Source organism: Archocentrus centrarchus, chromosome 13, assembly GCF_007364275.1.
Source record: "Archocentrus centrarchus isolate MPI-CPG fArcCen1 chromosome 13, fArcCen1, whole genome shotgun sequence".
Classification (NCBI taxonomy): Eukaryota; Metazoa; Chordata; class Actinopteri; order Cichliformes; family Cichlidae; genus Archocentrus; species Archocentrus centrarchus.
The window spans coordinates 5127582-5149857 of record NC_044358.1 but is presented as its reverse complement, the minus strand read 5'-3'; the positions used below and the strand labels follow the sequence as shown (position 1 = coordinate 5149857).

Sequence of the window (22276 nt, the reverse complement as noted above, 5' to 3'; positions counted from 1 at the left end):
CCTGAAAGCTGTGATGTGTATGTGTTTGGTGTACTGTGTTGTTGTTGTTGGCCTATAATAAAGCTGCTTTAGCCTAGTCAGCCTTGCAGCAGCCATTAGTTTCAGGCAGCTCTCCCAGCAGAGTGTTGACAATGACAGACAGACAGCGGCAATGCAAGCAGGCCCTGGGGGTGGGACTCTGAGGGCATCACTTGCTCTGGGTCAGCCAGGGCCAGCATATTTATCTGGGCAGTAATCTGAAGGAAAAGGGACAGAATGTCTGATCCCAAAACCTCTGAGACATCATCAAAACAGTGTTTTCAGGTCTACTATAACTCACAGTGATGCTCCCATGATTGTGCTCAAACAGCACAGAATGCTGCATAGTGTGACTGAAGAACAGAGCAGCAATCAGCAGTGAGTGCAGCAGCAAGGGTAAAACATTAAGGAGAAGCAGGGCTGATCAGTCATAGGTCTGAGCCTCAGGAACAAACTGGCCCAAAGCTGAAAATGCAGCATCGTCACCTCAATACTGATTCTGTCTGCTCATGATTGACTTCAGCCTGGAGACACTTTTTCACTCTGACGGATAGCACATCTGCACTGTTGACAAGTGCTGCAGTATAAATTGTACGGAGGTTGAGATGCTTTAAATTGTAATTTTTCCTCCATATGTGTGTGTTAACCACATACCCCAGGGCTGCAATATATCTTCTTTCACGAAAAAAATCTCCAAGTTAATGAAATATTGATTGGATTGTGGTAATTTATTTAATTACAAATTTCTATTTTTGAATATTTTATTATGTACTCTCTGGCCTTCATGCATGTCCTATAACATTACCAAATGATACAATCTCTGCTGAGGCCCCGACTCTTTCTAAATTATAGGTTTTAACAAAATGTGTTGACTAATTGAGATGTTGTGGGTATAATGTGCAGTTGCATTTACATTTAAATTCATTTTCTCAAACTTGTTTTAGCAGTTTCTGTTTTACTTTAATTTTTTGCCAAAAGAAACTCACAACTTATCACAACTTATCTCAACTTATCACAACTTATCTCAACTTATCTCAACTTATCTCAACTTATCTCAACTTATCTCAACTTATCTCAACTTAGGTCATATGAAAACAACTTTGAGATGATCACTATGACAACTGAGCAGTCTGCTCAGTCAGTGTATATTATAACAAATAAACTGCTTCAGACTGAGTGGTTTATGCTAAACTTTTATTAGCAAGGAGACTACAGGGAGACTGAATGGACATATGAGCATTTTCTTCAGGAAATTCATTCTCTGGTTATTTTTTAAATTCTTTACTGCTAGTTTCTTAAAATGGATCTGGGAATAATGATCATGAGGCAAAATTAAAACTATAGGTAACACTTTGTAAAAAACCACTGTTAATCAATGTAAAGTAAGTTAAGCCTAAGTGTTAGCTAACATTCCCCTGGACGGTGACTGTAAAACTGTGGTTTAAACTGTTAAAATCCACCTGTTCACGCCGTGATCATAAACACACAATGTGTTAGAAGAGGATGCTGATGATGGGGTGAGATGGTGGTATGAGGCCCCTAAAGGGACCAGCTGAGAGAGGAAGGAGATATGAAACATTGTGTGTGCAGATGTCATCAGAATATAATTGTCAGCTCAGTGACTGATTGCATTTTAATTTACTGTATAAAAAAAAATCATAATACAGAGCAGAGAAAATGTAGATTTTCCTGAGTCATTTTATACATCACAGTGAGCATCATGTCTGCCTTTATGCCTGCTGACACTGTTTTGTAGTTGTAAATGCAGATTAATTTGATATGTTCGTGCTGTATTAACACTGAAAACATGAACATCGCTGTGAAGTTTACAGCCTCTAAAAATCCATTTCCAGAGACATGAATACACACAAAAAGCTGTCTGGGTGGCTGAAAAAGACACTAAAAATCTGTAATATGCGTTGGTCATTCTGATGCTGAAGCATTTGGGGTAATAAATGGAATTTAACAGCTATCACTGGATTGTGTTTTTAAAATAAACTTGGTGTTGCACATCCCCGTCTGCCTTCCAGAAAAGTCAAAGGTCAAGGTCAACTACAAGCAGCATTCCTGAAGCCAGCAGTGAAATAACAACAAAAAAAAGACACATTTTTAACCTCTAAATCATTCTGCTTTCCAAAAAGACACTGGGTTTATTTCATGCGAGGCTTATTTTATGCCAGTAAAGCCTGCAAAGAACTCACCATTTTGTGCATCAGTGACAGTGAGGAGCTTTGAATAGCAAAAAGTGGCAGCCAAATATAGCGGCTGCAGAGTCCTGGCACTTCTGATTACAGGCTAATCAGAGGGCAGGGTGAAGGATAACCATTGCTAACATGAAGTATCACTTCCCTTGGGTGATACTTGTCTATTAGAGCAGGAGTAGCATCTCATAAAGCTGATTAATCTTTACAGAGCTGATGAGGGATGAACAACAAACCGTACTATAAATGCACAGAACATGAAAAGGTAATAATTACATGTTTGAATGTTACGTGTTTTACAAATGCAGGCGAGTCTGTTGGTAATAAAAAATGTTAATACTGAAACATGAAAGTGCTGCATGTCCTTGAACCTTGAGCTCTACAACTGTTTTAGGTCAGTAGCAGCTAGATTGTTACAAATTATGCAGCTAAGCATCCTTCAAACCCACTGAATTCATTTTTTACACTCATGTCAAGATCCCAAAGTTTCCAGTGATATCAAACAGCATCTGTACTCTACTCAACCAGGTTGAGAAAAAGATGCTAAAAATGTTTATAGCATTGGTTTTCATGCTGATAAACAGAATGAAATTGATACATCTGACGGCCAATATGGGATGTTTGAGGTCATTTAATATTTAAAGTGTTGTCACCACACAGTTTGTCCTGCAGAATGAAAATCCTTCAGTTCTGTCTGCAGCTAATGTAGCAGAGCAGCTGAGCAGAAAGCAGTGCAGATATAAGCGACATCTTTATGTTAAGCTCCAGCTGATGTTTTGATATGTGAACAAATCTCTATGGAAATTATGTTGAAAACACTATTTTTGAACTTTTTTATCCGTTTGATCAAAAGCCAGCTCAGCATACAATCTTGAGAGGCATGCAAAGGAAAAAGGTTGCAGTGTGTAAAATCTCACTGCTGGATTTCAGTAGATTGCAGATTGAAATTAGCTGAATTCTGTTTTCTCAGCCCTCCCAATTCAGGTGCATATTCCCAGCTATGGTGGTCACTGTAGGACAAACATGTTTTAGTCATCCCAGAGAAATCAAAAACATTACATTTAGAGTGTTCACCCAGCTAGCTGGGGGTCGGTCACTACTGTATGTTTCCACTATGTTTTGTGTAAAAACATTTTTGTACACACTATATTTTTACATATTTTATATTATATAATAATAATATCAACATTTAGCAATAAATCTGGAATAAAAAAAATGGATATCAATCAATTAAGTATTTTGCAGTATTTTACATTTTTACCCCCAAATCACCTCAAAAACTGTGGCTGCTGTTCATCTGTAGTGAGTGTAGGCTGCCAGTCTGTTTACCTCATGCCAGGTGAGAAGCATCCACATCTATTTAATCGGGAGGAGGCTGTAAAAATTTGTTAATGGAGATCAATACAGGTCGATGAGCCAGAGAAGCTCACTGATGACAGTGATGACAGTGATGCTGAGGGGAGCTGTTGAGGATACCCTGAACTTTTCTGTCAGTAAGCGCTGCTGTTTTTGCTGTTATCCTGTGTTAGTGTAACTTTCTTTGAATGGATTGTTGGACTCAGACACATAGTAAATAAACTCTCATATGACGCGAGAATGTTACCAAAGTGTTTATCAGAGGGAAAGTGTGATTTTTAGCTCATTTGAGCTCAACAGCAGCTGGCATACTGTTCACTTATAACCAGCTGCTGTTGTTTAGCCGGCTTGCTGTCAGCTGTCGGGAGATGGGAGGGTCACATGTCTAATCTGCTGACAGTAAGTAATTATAACAATAACAGGAATAAATAAGCATGTTTATGCACATTTTTGTGTGGGAGAGCCCTGACTTTGCTCCAGAAGATGAGGTTTGAGGTCAGGAGGACGAGGATGGCATTTTATCCAGATGTCAGTCACTTTGCATTTTCACTTCTTTGGTGAAGGAGACCCCTTCTCAGGTAACACAAGTTAAAATTTGCCTCCATGGCACCTGAACGCCTATGAGTCCTCTTCTCCTCCATCTGGCATACTACATATGTGGCCGGTGTCTACCCACATACATAAAATGTGACTAGGTGGAACGGTGATGTCATCTCAGCCCCCGTGTTCATGATGGCAGAACAACATGGTAGCTTCCACAAGCTGGCACCCACTTCTATATGTTTTTAATGGGTTAATTCAAAGTTTATGAGAATGCATCAATTTGTTGATGCATTTAACAATTAATATACTACATTATATTAATTAATATAATGTAGTATTTGGTGATGGTCAGGCCTAAAGGTACAGTCTGTGGTTTTAGGCCTGACCATCACCAAATACTACATTATATTAATTAAAGGCTAAAAAACTGAATTTAAAAAGTGTTCACAAATTAAAAATGCAAACATCCCTACTCATTGTTCCCAGATTAGACACAACAGCAGACGAGGCCTGGTGAGACAAGCTTAATAAACTTCAGATGGATATAGTATCTTTGCATTAAACACGTCATGTTATAGCAGATTTTTACACGCTCAGGACACAACTTCCATCTCTCTAGTAAGTTTTTTTGTCAGGTCTCTGCACACAGCCCGCTACCAATCAGACTGCTTCTGATTAGCTGACATAGTCAACACGGCCGCCAGCAACTTCATTCAGCGAAGAGATTTTTGAGCAGTAAATATAGTAAATATCAGTTATATTATTTTCAAAAATAACAATGGTTCTTTGATGGACTGTCAAACCCCAGAACAAGTGACGGTTCATCGCATAGCTGAACAACATCCTGCAGGAAGTAAATACCTTCATCAGTTATGGAGTGATGATTAAAAAGTTTGTGATAATAAGTCACACTGGTAACACGCAGAGACAGAAAAATCTACCAGAATAATTCTTGTAATTAATGTAATTATTGTATGGGCTTACTTTACGCTATAAACTGCCTTGAGGTGACTGTGTGTTGTGATTTGAATTGATTGAACTGAATTAACCACCACAGCTCCACTGTTGTTGTTGTTGTTGTTGTTGTGCTCACCTTCTGAAGTTCACCTAGCTGCTAGAAGGAGCTGTTGCGTGAGTCAGGTCTAATGTGGTGCAGCAAAATAATTTTCCAAACCACAGAAGAGCCACATTGAACTCTTCATACTTTTCCAGTGTGCAAGCTCATGGGAATTAGATGCACATGTCATTCAACCCTGGTGTGGATCCTAGGTCGAGCTGGTCAGTGATGCCAACAGCAGGCCGCACATTATTTATTGCATGAAATTTAGACTTATCTTTCCAAATCTATTGTTTGGGTGCACTCCACGTGGACAGGTCACACCTCTCTAACCTTATACTGATAACTCTGATTTAACAGGAAAAGCTCCAGTTTAAAGGGAGTTTTTTCTTCCCGCTGTCACCAAGTGCTTTGTTTGATTTGTTTTCCCTGTATTATTGTAGGGTCTTACACTATAAAGCACTTTAAGGTGACTGTTGTGATTTAAATAATGATGTAAATAAAATTGAATTGAATTATTTACTGTGTCATTTGTTGTGGACTTAGAACTTATTAAAATTTCAATATTAATGGCTTACCACCCAGAGAGTTTTTGAAACCCCAAAGTTATTCTTATTAAAAGTTTATAACAAAGATTAATAAAGCATGATTAGTTACACTTTATAAAGTTTTTCCTAATAGGTGTAGTAAGAGGAAGTGGAACTGAGTTTTCCTTTCTTTACTCCTTATTGATCTTGTAATGTACAGTGAACAACCACAACATTAAAATCACTAATGACTGAATTAGATCAATCATCTTGTTACTTCTCCTCCACTGCAACAGCATTCATCTCCTACAGCCGCAGAACAAACGGCTGCTCAGGAGTATTTCAAGGAACATACTACAGGCCCATGTGCTTGACTCAGCCTCCAAACTGCTCATATCCATGCAGGCTCCACCCTGCAACTCACAAGGCAAAGCAATAACTTTTCCCATGCCAGACATCACCAACCATAGGTCCTGTGTTCATGAGGTATAGTGTGGGGTTAAAACTGTGAAATCTCATGAACTGATGATTCTTGAGATGTCACTGTTCTGTTATCTTACTTTTAAGTCTTTTTTACACTGATAGAAAAAAAATGTATTTGAAACTTTAATCTCTGTGAAGCTATCACCACCATTTTCTAAAACATGTTTATATTTTTAGCAGCTTAATAGCTTCTTCATTTTTCTTCCCTCGTACTGTGCAGTCAAAAACAGACTTACACTTAATTTTGCTGTGGAAACACAAACCTACTTAGACTTAATAGGTAGCGTGGAATTAGGACGCAGCTCTGCTAATGAAAGCGTGCACGGTGACGGTGGCAGCAGTCTAACAGGGAACAGTTTAACTTCATTGTAACATCAACGTCCTAGATGAAGCTCAAACCCCATCACACACTGAGCAGCTCATTCCATCTCTGTCATGATGAATCGTCTGCTTTGCGGACAGGCTCACTCACATGGCAGATCTGAAAGCACAAATCCAGTCAGCCTTCTTTATTTTTTTATTTATTTTTATTTTTGTGATGCTGAGGTTCAAAAAGTGATTATCCCAAATGCATGAGCATCCATCATCACCTGAATAATCAAGATTCTGCCGGTGTCAGCTGCACCTACACAGACACATCCAATTAAAAGGTGACTGACAGGGGGGAGCGTCTCCTCAGGTAACTTCTTTACTTCATACAATTCTTGTCATCTGTCAAAGAGGCATGTATGATATCTGAATAATAGTTTTTAGTGTACAGACTAGGCAGTGTTGATAACTGATTCCTTTGGTATGGATTTGATAGAAAATCCTGAGGCAGTGTTCAAATGTTGCCTAGTCTGGATCCGGGGAGCCGTCTCTCTAACATCAGCCGTGTTTTGTTGCCTTCTGTGTTTGTCGGAGGATATGAATAATGCAGAGAGGCTACAGAGCCATCCCCCTATTGTGAAAGGAGCACTAGGAGATACGTTACATTTATTTGGAGATTATTATTTTTATTTCATTTTACATTTATTTATTCATGCATGTAATTAGTTAGTTAGCTATTTTGACGCTTGAAATTTTTTATCAGCCTGTTTGCTTTAATTCAAAACTTGAAGCAAGAATAGCAGAGCTATAGATGGGTCATATAAGAACTTGTAACGGTTATTAGACTTTGCTTTCTGATATATAAAATGTGCTTTGATTGATAACTTTAATAGGCTTTGAAGATTTGTGCTTTCTGCACAGCTGCTCGGGTTTTATCGGACTGCAATGAAAACAATCAAACCTGAAATCTAACCACAACCTCTGCATGCACTCATGTGTTCCTCACAGTAAGCAGAGTGTTTTTGTTGTAATCCGTGAGCACATGGAGGAACTAGAAAACGGTGGAAACGGAAAGCGTCCATTATGAAATAAGGGAGGAAAAAAAATCCTCCACCCAAGCATCTAATTCTGGAGAGCGAAGGCTGAGAAGCTCGTGTGAACACTCTGGATAATCACGGAAAGGTTTTTTTTTTTTTTCATTTATATTAAAGAAATAAATATAATAGTAAATATTCTTGGACAGTTCTTACCTCCGGCGCCCGTGTCTGTCATCAGAGCCACCAGAACAAGCAGGACAGGAAAATAATCTCTCATCCCATTCATGATGTCTTCTTCCCGTTTAGCGCTTTTCGAGCCTTGGAATCAGCACTTTCCCTCTGACGGACTGAAGCACTGACAGGTCCGCCGATCACACACACTGTGCGCTCTTTTGGATGACTTCAGCCCGGGTTTGCTGTCTGGATTTATTCATTGACACAGACGAGGGGCTGTTATTCTCGGTCCACCAACACGACCACAGCCTACAGACTGTGCGCTGAGTGGAGGCTGGAGGAGAGTGGAGCTGCTGCTGCCGTTGCGGCGCTCTGTGCTCTACTTGCTGGGAGACTCCTCTTCAGGGCAGCGCTGCCGTCGAGCATTCAGCTCCTAGCGTCAGTCAGTGGAACATACGGAGAGCCATTGGAGCTCAAAGTTTGGGCTGCAACTAAAAACTGTTGAATTACAAAACTGCCCTTCTTTTAAGCGCTAAAAGTGCACCGTGAACGTTTTAAATCGCATCACTAAATATGTGCGCAGTTTCTATATTTTTTTCTTATATTTCTTTTCACTTTTCTTGCAGGTTAATGAATTTAATACTTGGTTCTATTGCTTAGCATTGAGTTCTCAATTCAGAGCTCTACTTACACTGGGAAAAAATCTGTAATTTAACAAAAATTTTCTATTAATTTTACAGCATTTTCCTGTTATTTTATTGAAATACCAATAAAATAAAATTAAAAAAACAGGCAGTGAATTAACATGTCTAATGTAAAATAAAGTGAAACAAATGACTTGTGAATAAACATGATTAATTTTTTTCCACATAAAAGGACTGTGAAAATACAGGCACAGATGTAAAGCTAAAACTTCAATTCTAGTTTATTGCTGTATATACATATCTAAACTCTGATGCACTGAGAGTAAAATGACACAAAAAATGTCTATAATTTTACATGGATTTGTTCATTATATAACAGATATGTTGGGTCACTGTGGAAGTTTTCACCACAAAATTGGTGGGGGAAAAAAAATTGTACATTTTTTTTATTCCATCCATCAATCCATTTTCTTTCGCATATCTGGGGAGGTGCTGGGGCACCAGCCTAAGCAGAGAAACCCAGACCTCCCTGTCTTCAGCCACATCCTCCAGCTTATCTGGGGGGAAACCAAGACGAGAGAATAATCTGCCCTGGGGCCTTCTCCCAGTAGGACATGCCCAGAACACCTCACCCAAAAGGCACCCAGGAGGCATCCTAGTCAGATGCCCAAACCATCACAAGTGGCTCCTTTCAATGTGCAGGAGTAGCGGCTCTGCTCTGAGCCCCTCCCACATGTCTGCACTCCCATCTCTAAGGGAGAGGCCAGCCACCATTCGGAGGAAGCTCATTTCCACTGCTTGTATCTGTGATCTCATTCTTCCAGCCACGACCCAAAGCTCATGACCGTAGGTGAGGGTAGGGACGTACATCGCCAATCGACAGCTTCACTTTTACATTCAGCTCTCTCTTCACCATCACGGACAGGTGCAGCACCACAGCCGCAGCCCCAATCTATCTGTCAATCTCCCACTTCCCTCACTCATGAACAAGACCCCAAGATACTTGGGCCAGGAATTTTTATTTGTATTTTTTATATATATATACATATTTAATGAGAATATAACATCTGAAAGTTTTGGTAAACTATCAAAACTGTTTACAGCTCGGCCACCCTGAGCAAACCTGATCTCTGAAGCTAAGCAGCGTTGGGCCGGGTTTGTGTTGGATGGGCAACCACCCGGAAACAACTGGTGCCATTTAGGTTGGCTGTATCTCAGGAGGCAGAGACGGTCACCTCCTAATCTGAAGGTTGGTAGTTTGATCCCAGTCTGCCAGATTAATTGTTTTGGGGGGTTTCTTATATGGAACAGAAATTTTCCTCTTGTTTTACAGTATTTTTCTGGCACCCCAGTGGTCAGAGTAATTCTGTTTTTTTAAGGACTGGTTTTAACAATGTCAGTGAAAAGGTAATATACTGCATTCTAAAAAATGAAGTTCAGAAAAAATCAAAATCTGATGGTTTTCATGTACATTATTTTGAGTTTTTAATAACTGTTGTTTCTGTTTTTACTAATTCATAAAAATTGTCACCACACATAAACCACTCGCTAACTGCATACAGCATGGGTGTAAAGGTATTAACTAAAAATTTTTTTTTGAGTTGTAATTAAATACATAATTCATCTTAATTTAAAATGGCAGAACGTGTCGTGTTCCTCAGTTAGCGGCCACCTACTGACTTACACCCAAATCAAGCAAAAGATGAGTTGGGGAAAAAATTGTCAGTAGCTTCCACCTGTAAAACTATTATGTTTCAGTCCATCTGACACCGCCTGTCAGACTGTCCAGGACAGAGACAAGCTCAGTGATGCCCTGGTCCAGATCTGGGAAGGGAACCCCCCCCAGGACACCATCTGTTGTGTCATTAAGAGCATGCCCCGTCATTGTCAGGCATACATACAAGCATGTGGGGACCATACAAATTAGGGCTGCTCAATAATGGAAAAAAATATTATAATCACGATTGTTTAACACGACTACTCATTGACTTTGTAAACACTGCATTTATTGCACTTAAAGAACAGTGAATACTTTGAAATCTAGTGCATTTCTACAATCTCTTGTAAATAAATACTAAATAAAAAATAAATTATATATATATATATAGTGTAGTAGGATGAGGGGGAAGGTAGTCAGAACTGAGGGGATTGCACTACCAGAAGGCAACATTGCAGACATTGAGGATAGCTACAAGTACCTTGGAATTCCACAGGTAAAAGGGAACCATGAAGAGGCTGCTAGGAAAGCTGCAACCATGAAGTACCCACAGAGAGTGAGGCAAGTCCTGAGGAGTCAGCTGAAGGCAATAAACACCTATGCCCTGCTGGTCATCAGCTACACTTGCCGGGTTAATAAGCTGAATAAAAGAGGAGCTAGAAGCCCCTGACATTGAGACAAGAAAGCCCTTTACTATGCGTGGAGGATTTCACCTCAATTCAAACACCCTGAGACTGTACACTAAGCAGAAGGAAGTGAGTGCCAGTACCACTATCCTAGATGAAATAACAAAGATCCATGAGTACTTGAAGGTGGCCACAAAGGATCACATGCTTAGAGAATACCTCAAGAAGAAGAAACCAGAGAAAGATGAGGAGCAAAGACAGGACCCATCATGGAAGGACAGTCCCCTGCATGACACCATAGAAGAAGTGGCTGATATCAAAAAATCCTTCCAATGACTGGACAAAGCTGGGCTGAAAGACAGCACAGAGGCCTAATCATGGCAGCACAGGAACAAGCTCTAAGCACAAGATTGATAGAGGCTGGGTGGGCTACCACACCAGGCAAGACCCCAGGTGCAGGCTGTGCAGAGATGCACCTGAGACAATCCAGCACATAACAGCAGATGCAAGATGCTAGCAGGCAGGGCATACATGGAATGCCATAACCAAGTGGCTGGCATAGTATACAGGAACATTTGTGCCAAGCATGACCTGGAAGCCCCGAGGTCAAAATGGGATATGCCCGCAAGGGTGGTAGAGAATGACCAAGCTAAGATCCTGTGGGACTTCCAGATACAGACAACCTGATGAAGGCTAACCAATCGTACATAGTGGGGGACAAGCAGAGGAAGAAAGCCGTAGTGATAGATGTAGCAATACCAAGTGACAGCAGCATCAGGAAGAAGGAACGGGAGACCCTCAATAAATACCAAGGGCTGAGAAAAGAGCTAGAAAGGATGTGGAAGATAGCAGTGATCCTTGTGATAACTGGAACACTTGAAAGAATGACCCCAAGAGGACCCGAGCTTGAAGGACAAAACAAGGACCACCAGCAGGGTGAGTAGGGATTCATGCAAGGTTTGTGAAACTGTAATTTATTATTATTATATCAATTACTGTCTCACCGTTTTTCATTCTTTCTTCAGTAATTTTTGCTTTATAAGTCTTTATTGTTATATTTTTGTTATAAATGTTGTTTACAAGGTAAGGGGTACACAAAGGTTATACGTGTATGTAGTTTATACATTTGGTTCCTGTTTTGGCACTGCTCTGACCCAGTAATCTGATCCTATTTTTCCTTCTTCTAGTACATGAACTGTACAAATTAACTCCTCTCCTGCTGCTTATCATATCCCACAGGTGCTACAGTAATGAGAAAATGAATTATTCACATAACAGTGCTTTTAATGTTGTGGCTAATTGTTGTAAATTCTATGTCTAAATGAACACTTCCAGCTTCCTTTTCTGTGCTTTTCTGGTTTGAATTCATTATTAATTAGAAATTATTCTAAAATGCACATGCTGTATAAAGTCTGTGATGATGATAATGTGTGAAATATGGGGAGCGATGAATAATCCAATAAAATGCCATTAACACCTCCATTAAAACTGGCTTTATTAAGAGGTTAGGGCACACAGATGATGCACGCCGTTGTTCCAATGACATTTTATATTTATTATGCGTTGGCTTGAATTCCTGTTAAAGAAAAGAAAAACAGCAGGCAGCACAATGGAAATGAAGTGCTTAAATCAGTCTTTTATAGAGATTAGCCATACAATGACCTGCTCATCATCATGTTTGCTCTCTGGAAATAGCTAAATCTGCATAAAAGAAAAGCAACACTTATGAATCATACATGAGTACAGACATTGGCCTCTTGGGGATTAATGCAGAACTGTTGAATGTATTACTGTGCTGTGTTTTCTGCTGAATGATGAAATGTGAGCTTGTGTCTCATCGTGAGCGTTGTCTTGAAAATCTACATACTTCTATTGCATCTATGAGTTCGACGGTGAGTCTACAGCTGCACCACTGGCTCCTTCAGTCCCAGCTAAGGCCTTTGGGCAGCTGATCTCAGCTTCGAGTTCTGAGGATTGTGCAGCCTAGGTGCTCCACGTTCCTCAGGGTTGTGTCCAGCCTCACAGCTGCTGCTTACCTCACTGAAAGATGAGTCACTACATCAGGAGTAGAAAGTCTAAACACGGGAACACGGTGCTGACCTTATGTCACCCTAACATAATATTTTTTTCTTCTTGTGAAAAAGTTTTGGTTTTCTTTTTTTTTGTTGTTGTTGTTTTTAGTCAGCATATCTGTGTCATCAAGAAAAAAGTCATTGTTGTGTATTATTGCATATTGTTGTTTATCGTTTGGGTTGCTTTTTGTTTGTTTTTATGTAATGCAGCCAAAATTTTGAACAAACATGAAAAATGCTATAAGCGAAACAGAATGTATGGATGAATGGAGTGAACGCTCAACTCCATTCAGATTATTTGTAAGAAAACTTATGAATAAACTGAATTATCCTCATGGGATAATTATTTTCAGACAGTTTGAACTCACTATTTTGAATTCAAATAAAAATCCAGTGGGCATAATCAGGTTATTTGTGGGTGCACAAATTGTACAAAGCATGATCAATTTTTTATTCATTCATTCATTTTTAATGAAAAGGCAGCAAAGACGATTTAAAAACTCTTATCAAATATTTGAAGATTCTTCAAAGAGTCTCTTCATGTATTTTTCTCAGCTTAAACTCACCTATGGTGCCTATTGCTTAATTTCCTCCCTGCTGTAGAGTCTGCCAATCACACACTCACTTCCTGTCAGAGCCTGTCTGTCTGTGAGTCAGGTACCACAGCTTTTCATTTATTAGTGACGTCTGCTGTCAACTAACAGAGAAACTGGAGGGACATTAAGATTGGGATACAAAAAAAAAAAAGAAAGAAAAAAAAGCTAAACTAATTTGCAATTTACATATCAAAATATTCAGGAGTATATTACTTTTTATTATAACTGAACTAAACATTGTTGGATGATGTCACAAACATGATGACATTTCTATTAAAGTTGCATGAAGCAGTGATGCATGCAAGTGGGTGTCAGAGAAAGTGAAAGTCAATTTTAAGAATATTTAGGAAATTTAGAAATCAGCAGGTAAGCAAGTCAGTTAGACGTCTTCTTAAAACACACTTCTGGAATATATCCTAAGCTGTTGCAGGGATCAAAGGAGGGTTGGTCTTGTTTGTCTGTAACTATTCATGTTACTCAGAGGATAAATAGTAAAAATTTGTCTCCACTTCTCACATGGATTTCATCACCTACTGATTAGACAGGAAGTGACTGGAATCATATACAGTTAGATCCATGTTTGGAAAATGGACAGTTAGAGTTATGTTTGTCTCTGTACACCACCACACTGGATTTTAAACCAAGTGCAGACTTTTGGCTTTAATTCAAGGGGTTTAACAAAGTGTTGAATCTGCATAATTTTGTGGGAGCACATATTAGGTATACAAGGTTAAAGGAAATAGTTCATTTCAAAGTGCTTCATACTGTAAAGTAAAGATGCAAAAAAATATTAGTGAGAAACCCCCAAACAATCTAATTATACCGTAAAAGTGAGCACTTGGTAACAGTAGGGAGAGTTCCAGCAGAACTAGGCTCAGGGAGGTGCAGCCATCTGCCCACCCAGCTGTGGAGTGAGGAGTAAGAAAAGGAAAAAGAAGAGAGACAAGGACAAAACACACACTATGGAAGACAAATGTTAATGATTTACAGTAGTGGCATGTAAGCACAGTGCGCGCACACACAAATCTGTGTGTAAATCGTGTGTACAAACATTTCACACACAAATCAGTGAATTATCAGTATTTTTGTTTCTCCTTTACGAACAAATGACGAAGGCCTGGCTGTTTTAGAAAATACAGGTCTTTAAAATTAATAGTAATTTTAAAGACTCGTGTTTAAATTTCTTAAGACAGCCAGGGATGTTCATAAGCATGGTCAGAGGGACTCGCATGAATGTATGAACAAAATGAGGTATGAAAATACTGATAAAATTTAAATTCATTTTGACTAATGTTCTAATTTTCAAGAAATCAATAATAGAGAAGCTCTCTAAATAAACATCAGCTGCTACTCAATGATATATTTGTGGGAAGGTGCAATCATTTTTTTGTCTAATAGATCCATTTTATATGTGAATAAATTCATGAAGTCATTTCTAGTTAAAGTGAAAGGATTACTCGGCTCTACAGAGCTCTGACTCTTTGTTGGCTTGGCTGCAGGGCTGAAAAGAAACCTGGGGTTGTTCCTGTTTTCCTGAGTGACAAATATTAAGATGTCCTGGCTTTTTATATATATAGCACAGTAAAAGAGTATTATTCTAGGCCAAAGATCTTCTAAATGCCATTTCCTCTGCTTAATATTTGTGTTTTGTACTGCAGTCAAAACTCTCTGATTTGTTGCTGCTTTTTTAAGAGGGGCCACAGTATCCACAGTCATTCACAATGAGGTTATGACAACATTAACAAGATATTTGCCTTCTGTAGGAATAATATTTAGGTGGCTACCATGCATTTTGCTGACACATGGCACTGAAGAAAATTACATTCCTTAAATTTATTTAGAGTACTTTCAGATAGCTACTGTAATAAATGTTATCCCCAGTGTCGTGTACTCCGTTATTGTAAAATTAAAAGTTATCAATAAATCCTCAGACAAAAGAGAGTTTTCTATGCCATATATCAGGACAAGCTTAAGACTGTGATTAAAATGATGAGTGAGCTATTTAACATTTTGAGACTTTCTATACACATATTAATGAATATGTTACAGCTGCCATGTGTTTTCAAGCACATCATCCAGCAGAGGAAGGTCAGATTGGATGGTTTAACACAGTTAATATGATTTTTCCAGACTGGTCTCTTTGGGATACCATGGTCACGGCATTTGGCACCAAAGTTAACCAGTGGAACTCCAAAGAAACGAAAAATTTCCCTCTATAGGCAGATCCATTATTTGGGATGACTGTAAATTAAATAAAATGATTTGATTGTTTTTCAGGATGTCACTTTTGGGGTGTGTAACTGTTAACTAACTGTTAACACTGACCAACAGTTTTATATGATGCAGTCATAGACTAACAGCAGTTGCTTCACAAAAGTTATATTTTACTCTTGTTCACTCCCTTCCAACAGCCGGAGGAATGTGAGGCAGTAATTAGCAGGATTTACAACAAGCAGTGTGAGATAGTGACAGATACATCAATTCCTTTCAGATCACAGAGAAACAGCTTTATTAGACGTGGTGTGGAGTGGAGAAAGTGGCTTACTTCTCTTCCCTCCTAATAATAGCCGCAGATTAAGGCTCTTCTGCACCTTTGTGCTCACAATGGGAATTATTTGTCTTAATAAGCAATAATGTTGTAGCTGTTTCCATTAGACATTCACTCAGGCTGAGTACATTTCCCTTTCAGAACCAAAGACAGATTACCCCAGTGGCTCCTTGTGATGTTATTCTGCCAGGACAGAGAAATTAGGGGGAAAATGTCAAATCACAGTTTTACTTTTCACAAAATGCAACAGAATAAACAGAAGCTAAATCGCTGTTTTACTCTTGTTCTGCCTCAGTAGGGATGGTCATCTTGTTATATAGAACACAGGGTTTGTGACAACAAACCAATTACAGGTACATACATGCTGGGATAAAATACTTCATATTAAAGTGCTACTTCTGCTGGGGCTTAATTATGCAACTCAGGTTCTGTTTCATGTAAATTATACATTTTAAAATTGGTTAAAAGAAGGACCAATAAGTTTTGTTTGTTTGTTTTTAATTTATATTAACAAATTAGCTTATTCAGTGTGACACAGCATGGAATTTTCCTCTCTGTGGGTTAACGCTGAGAGAGAAAGGTGTAATAAAGCGAGAACATGAGAGAGAGACCAGAGATCAGTTTTAAAGGTGATAGATAGATAGATAGATAGATAGATAGATAGATAGATAGATAGATAGATAGATAGATAGATAGATAGATAGATAGATAGATAGATAGATAGATAGATAGATAGATAGATAGATAGATAGAGATTTCATTTATGCACCAGGGGAAATTCAAATATCCAGCAGCTCCATTTAGAGAGATGATTATTTGACGGTGGGGCGAGGGGGTGTCAGAGGGTGTTAAAAAGTCTCATTGCAGTGGAGACAAAGGACCTCCTGAACTGCTCAGAGAGGAGTCATCTACCACTGCGGTTCTTCTGATCAGCCAGGAGGCGGTGGAGAGGGTTTCTGCTGTTGTCTATTATTTAACAAAAGCGTCAGGTAAGTCGAACTTTATTCAACTCATTCACAATAACTCAGAATATTGTTCGATTGTAACAAGTCATTTCTTCATTTATATATAAGCCCTCCACAAATCCTGTGCAGCTGTATATTTACTGATACAAGCAAAAAAAAAGAAATCCCTGTTTGACACAACACCAGTAACCTGAAAACTCCGCTGTCACCGTGTTTTGTGTACATACAGCGCTCGTACTGGTCGTACGCTGGGGCATCGCCCGGACCTCTCTTTGGCACCAAGGGGGACAGCACACCCCCAGACCTCGATTCGTCCTTTAGTGACTTCTAGCGATTTTTGAGACAGCCCACAGCGAGTTTTGTTGTGCAAAAGTTGGCAACAGTGCCGGCCGCCGATCGCCAGATTACGCACAAATATCCGGGCCAGCATAGATGGAAATAGGCCAGGAACATGTAGAATAAAATCCATCATCGTTTTCTGCGGTTTACTGTGTACGGTTTCTATTTTTGGAACAATGCTTCCACTTCCTTGTTGAATTTATCTCCAGCGGCTTTGGCTGCTTTCCTCACCTGCAGCGCCGCACTCACAGCTTGTTCCTGTCTAATATTGTCAGTAGAGTCATTTTGTGAATCGATGATGGACTGTTTTAGAGAATTCAATTAGGCCTTTGAACTGATCTGCCAGACCTGAGGCCAAATCACGCAATGGTGCAGTGGTGTGGATGCCTCGGGCATCAGCGGTCAGACGGCAGCGCTCAAATTACACAGACCAACTGACATTTTCTAACTGGGTGTTACCTCCCCCTCCCCCCCGTCGCACGCTTTGTTTGCTCTGGAAAATGTTGGTATTTGTGAAGCGTCCCTTACCAAAGTCGCACTAAAACATTTTTGAAAGATTTTTAAGCCAGTGTACCACATAAAATTGGTTCAAGATCAGTAAGCACAACAAGAATTCATACACAAGGCGCACCGGATTATAAGGTGCACTGATTGAACCCTGATTGAACCTTTTCTGAAAATTTTCCACTGCCAAATTAGACGAAACACAGAAGAAACATTTGTTTTAGTCACTGGATAAGTTATACTGCTTCCAACCACAATGCTTTATAAATACAAATACATAAACACAAATCCCTTCAGTATTTACATAATCATTTTTAATTAAATTGTCACCTGTAAATTACATTCCAATAAAGTAGCAATAAGAAAAAAAGGCTTGTTTCCACACACCACTGTGCACGTGCAGGTATGTGCATGAGCATGCAGGTGTGTGTGTGTGTGTGTGTGTGTGTGTGTGTGTGTGTGTGTGTGTGTGTGTGTGTGTGCCCACCCAGATATGGCAGCTTTGCTTGTTTGTGACACTTCATTGTTTAATGTTTTTAAACAATGTGAAATTTCAAATCCATAAGCAAAAGTCACATTCACGCCTTTTTCAGATATTTTGACAAACTGACTTTTATACCAGTTTCCATCCACATGTCTGCTTGAATAAAATATTTAATATCCTATTTTGTTTTAAAGAGAGACAGAGAGAATGTAATGTAACAGGTAACCATGAAGATGGAATGATATGCATAGGGAAACAAAACCTTTTTTATTTACACCACTGCCTATAGGACTGATAACTCTATGCCTTTGTTCAAAAGAACATCATTTTCCAATGATTGCACATGTAGGGTTAGCAAGTTTGACAAGCATAACAACACTTTCATGAGAAAACTATACAGCTCACACAGTGTTTTTTCCTACAACATCCAAAGTAGTGATTACTTCATGTCACAGATACATAAATACGTCTGTGTTTAGCTCAGATGTCTCTGATGAGTAAACTGTTGTTCAGATCGTGAATAGTGTTTCCCACAGATAAAGATGAAACAAAAGAAGAAGTGAGCAGATGAGTGTACAGAAGTGTTGTGCGCTTTAATTAAAGGATGTAGCTATTTAAATAAAGTCTTCTTCATTCTTCTTCATCCACATCATCCTAACTCTGGTATTCTCCTCCTTCAGCACATCCACGAACCTTCTGTGAGGTCTTCCTCTTTCACCTCCCCCACAGCTCCAATGTATCCACTATATAATATATTCCTCCACACGTGTCCAAACCATCTCAGACTTGTTTCTCTAATTTTGTCTCCAAACTGCTCAGTCTCCTGTTTTTGGCTGGTAGCCACAGTCCATACATCATACATCATCTATCAAACCATACATCATAGCATATCTACCATCCTGTAAATGTTTCCCTTTCACTCTTGTTGCTATCCTTCTGCCACAAATCTCCCCTGACACGCGTCTCCATCCAGTCCACCCCAGTACACTCTCTTCTTCACCTCTCTTGTGCACTGCCCACTGCTACGGGTGTCTGACCCCATCTCCCTAAACTGGTGTGTGTTAAATTAGTGCCTCTCTTATGAACTTCACATGAACTTTGTGTTAACAAAATTTCATGGTAGCGTGATGTACTTTAAGGGACTAAAGAGGGAAGGAAGGCCCAGATGCATGAGAGGGTAGTCTGCCCTTTTCCTACTTCTGTGCTCTTTAACAACTGGTACTACAAAATGAAGTTACAATGGCAAATGATGTATTAGATACCCTCATTTCAAAAGTATCAGATCCTGGTGTTCAGTGAGTCTATTACTACCTGTTAGCTGTTTACAAAATGCTGCATCAGATCAGCAAATTCTTTCAAGTTCATATTGAGAACCATTATTCTTAAAATATTTGACCCACATAAAGTAGTAATGCCATCACAGGTGTTACACCCCATCCTTTTCAACAGTTATATAATTCGTGTTTGAGAATATGGTCATCTTTTAAATGTACACTGTACAGAAGAAAGTGTCAGAAATCGGCCATTCAGAACAACCTGAAAGGTTGCACTGTATTGGCACATAGCATTAACCTCATCAGTGCCATGTGACAACACTGTGCAGCTACCTAAACTCTGCTCCCACAGAGGTCAATTATCTCATTGCTAGTTTTACATCCTCACTGTGTACAACTCTGGATACTGTGGCGCCTCTGAAAAAGGGAGCCTAAAATCAGAAGTGCCTGGCTCCCTGGTATAACTCACAAATGCACAGCTTAAAGCAGATAACCCATAAGCTAGAGAGGAAATGGCATCTCACTAATCTTTTTTTTTTTTTGCCTTTATTGGATAGTGAACAGTGAACACAGACAGGAAAGAGGGAAGACAGAGATAGGGGAAGCCACACAGCTCGGACACAAACTGGTGTAAACGGTTGCCCACTCACCCACTGAGCAAACCGAGCACCTGGGGTCTCACCAATGTATTAGATCTTCATTTAGCCTGGAAAAAGAGTTTGTTGCTCTATTTAAAAAAAAAAAAAAAAAAAAAAAGCTCTCCATAAGCCTGGGACATCTTACAGTTCATCACTGATTGAAGAAAATAAGAATAGCCTCAGGTTTCTTTTCAGCACTGTAGCCAGGCTGACAAGAGCCTACTAAGTATTTGATTAAGTATTTGATGGATTAAGTATTTTGCAGTATTAAATGTTAGTGATCCCATATGATGCCAGTGATTACGGATGGTAGATGAATCATTTATTCCTATGTTTTGTTTGGAACCTCCTCCTGCTCGTTAGGTCAGCCTCCTGCTGTGGTTATGAAGAAAAGACAGCTGCTGGGTCGGGACTGATTGTTTTTTGAATGAAGGTGTGACGAGTGATACAGTTTTTCTACCACAAAAAGTTAACGTTTATATTTTGTAAGAAGAATATTTCTGTTATTTCTATAAGTAAAGGTGACAATCAAGTTAATTGTTCTCCTTTATGGAACTTATTGGATGTGAAAGTAGCCATGACAGGGGTGGGAGACCATAGCAATAATGTTTTAGAAACAAAAAAAAGCAACGGGTTTTATTATGTTAAATGTACAGCAAAGTCCTTGGAATTACTACCATTTTATTAGTTAAGTTCATTTCAGTTAATATTTTTAACTGCTGCAAATCATTATGATAATTTACCCATCAAAAACTGCAAGATGCTGAATCCTATCTGTTGTACACTATTTCATAGTAAATTTGCTCATATGATGTTTTGACTGACTGCTAAGGTTACTTTAGTAGTGGTTTGCTCATCCATCCATTCGTGTTGCTTAGTTAGAAGATAGTTTATTTATCCAAAACAAGCATTACACTTTTGGGACCTGAATTTAAATAAAACATAGACGTGTTGTACAAATCATGTAACTCACAAGTACACCAAGTTTTCTGTCAGTCGTTAGTGTTTAGGGAAAAAGCTGTGCTCTACATTGTTAGTTAATGTTGCCTGTCTGTGGGTTTTGGCCAAGCTTAGAGTAAGCAAACAGAGAAAAGCAGTATAGAATACTGATTTGTGTTGAGTAAATTGTTGAAGTTGAAGTATTGATTCACATTTTTTATTCAAGTAAGTGAAAAAGTACAGGCTCTGAAATGTACTCAAAGTAAGAAAGTAAAAATAGCTCTTTGGAGGATGTTTCTTTCTATTTTGTGCAAAGGTCACTGAATCTTGTGCTATATTAATAATAAAATAATATAACAACATTGGAATACAAATGGTATTCTAATCTAAATTCTAATTATAATGAATGCATTAGCTTGAATCTCTTATGTAGGACATAAACAGCGAAAAAGAATGTTTAAAAATAGCTCAGTTTTCTGTCTTTTACATAGTAGCAGGTGACTCTGCCGCCACAACTAAACAGATAAATGGGGGCAGTCAGGGGCTAAAGTAGGATTTGGCAGGTGGGGGAAACCTAAGGTTAATTGTAGCGGCTCCGTGTAGGGAAACGAATCACAACTCACAATAATCTCTATTGTGAGTGCCAGCAGATTTTCTTTGTGTGCAGGCTGTGATCAGCTGAGTGGTGCTGCTGCTCTGAGGTGGATGAACTCATACTGTCTTTATATTAGACAGTGTGGAGTTGGTATGAAGGTTGAATTGAGTGAATGAATCTCATCAGCTTAAATTCAAACTCATCTCTGTTGTACTTGATGTAACCTAACACTGACCATGAACAGCACAGCCACTGTGCACCAAAGCCATCCATCTATCCATCCATTTTCTTTACTTTAGCTTTACTGTTAATTCAACACTGTACAACAAGCTAACCTGTTTATCCTGCACTAAACTGACAAGGATTTTCACGCAACCTTTGAATACCACAAAGTATACCTCAGTTTGTTTCACAGGACATTTTACAATATGAAAAACATAACTTCATATCATATACAGATCCATGATTAAATAATAATGACACGTGAGCTTTAAATTTCCAGTGTATCACTCTCCTGTCCTCTTTCTTACATCTTTCTCCATCTCTGAGTGAACTTCTCTCTCATGCTGGGAAATACAGCAGCTGTCTTTAGCTAGCAGCCACACTGCGTGGCAAACTGCACACAAACAG

The 22276-nt window shown here is 39.0% G+C and overlaps 1 protein-coding gene across 1 annotated transcript in view; it reads right to left on the bottom strand.

Moving 5' to 3' along the window:
- Positions 1-8037, bottom strand: part of sez6b (seizure related 6 homolog b) — a 298710-nt gene extending 290673 nt beyond the window's left edge. The window contains exon 1 of the mRNA XM_030745381.1: positions 7745-8037. Within this exon, the coding sequence (XP_030601241.1) occupies positions 7745-7817 (73 nt within the window). The 5' untranslated portion in view covers positions 7818-8037. The remainder of the gene's footprint in view (positions 1-7744) is intronic.
- Positions 8038-22276: the final 14239 nt, after the last annotated feature.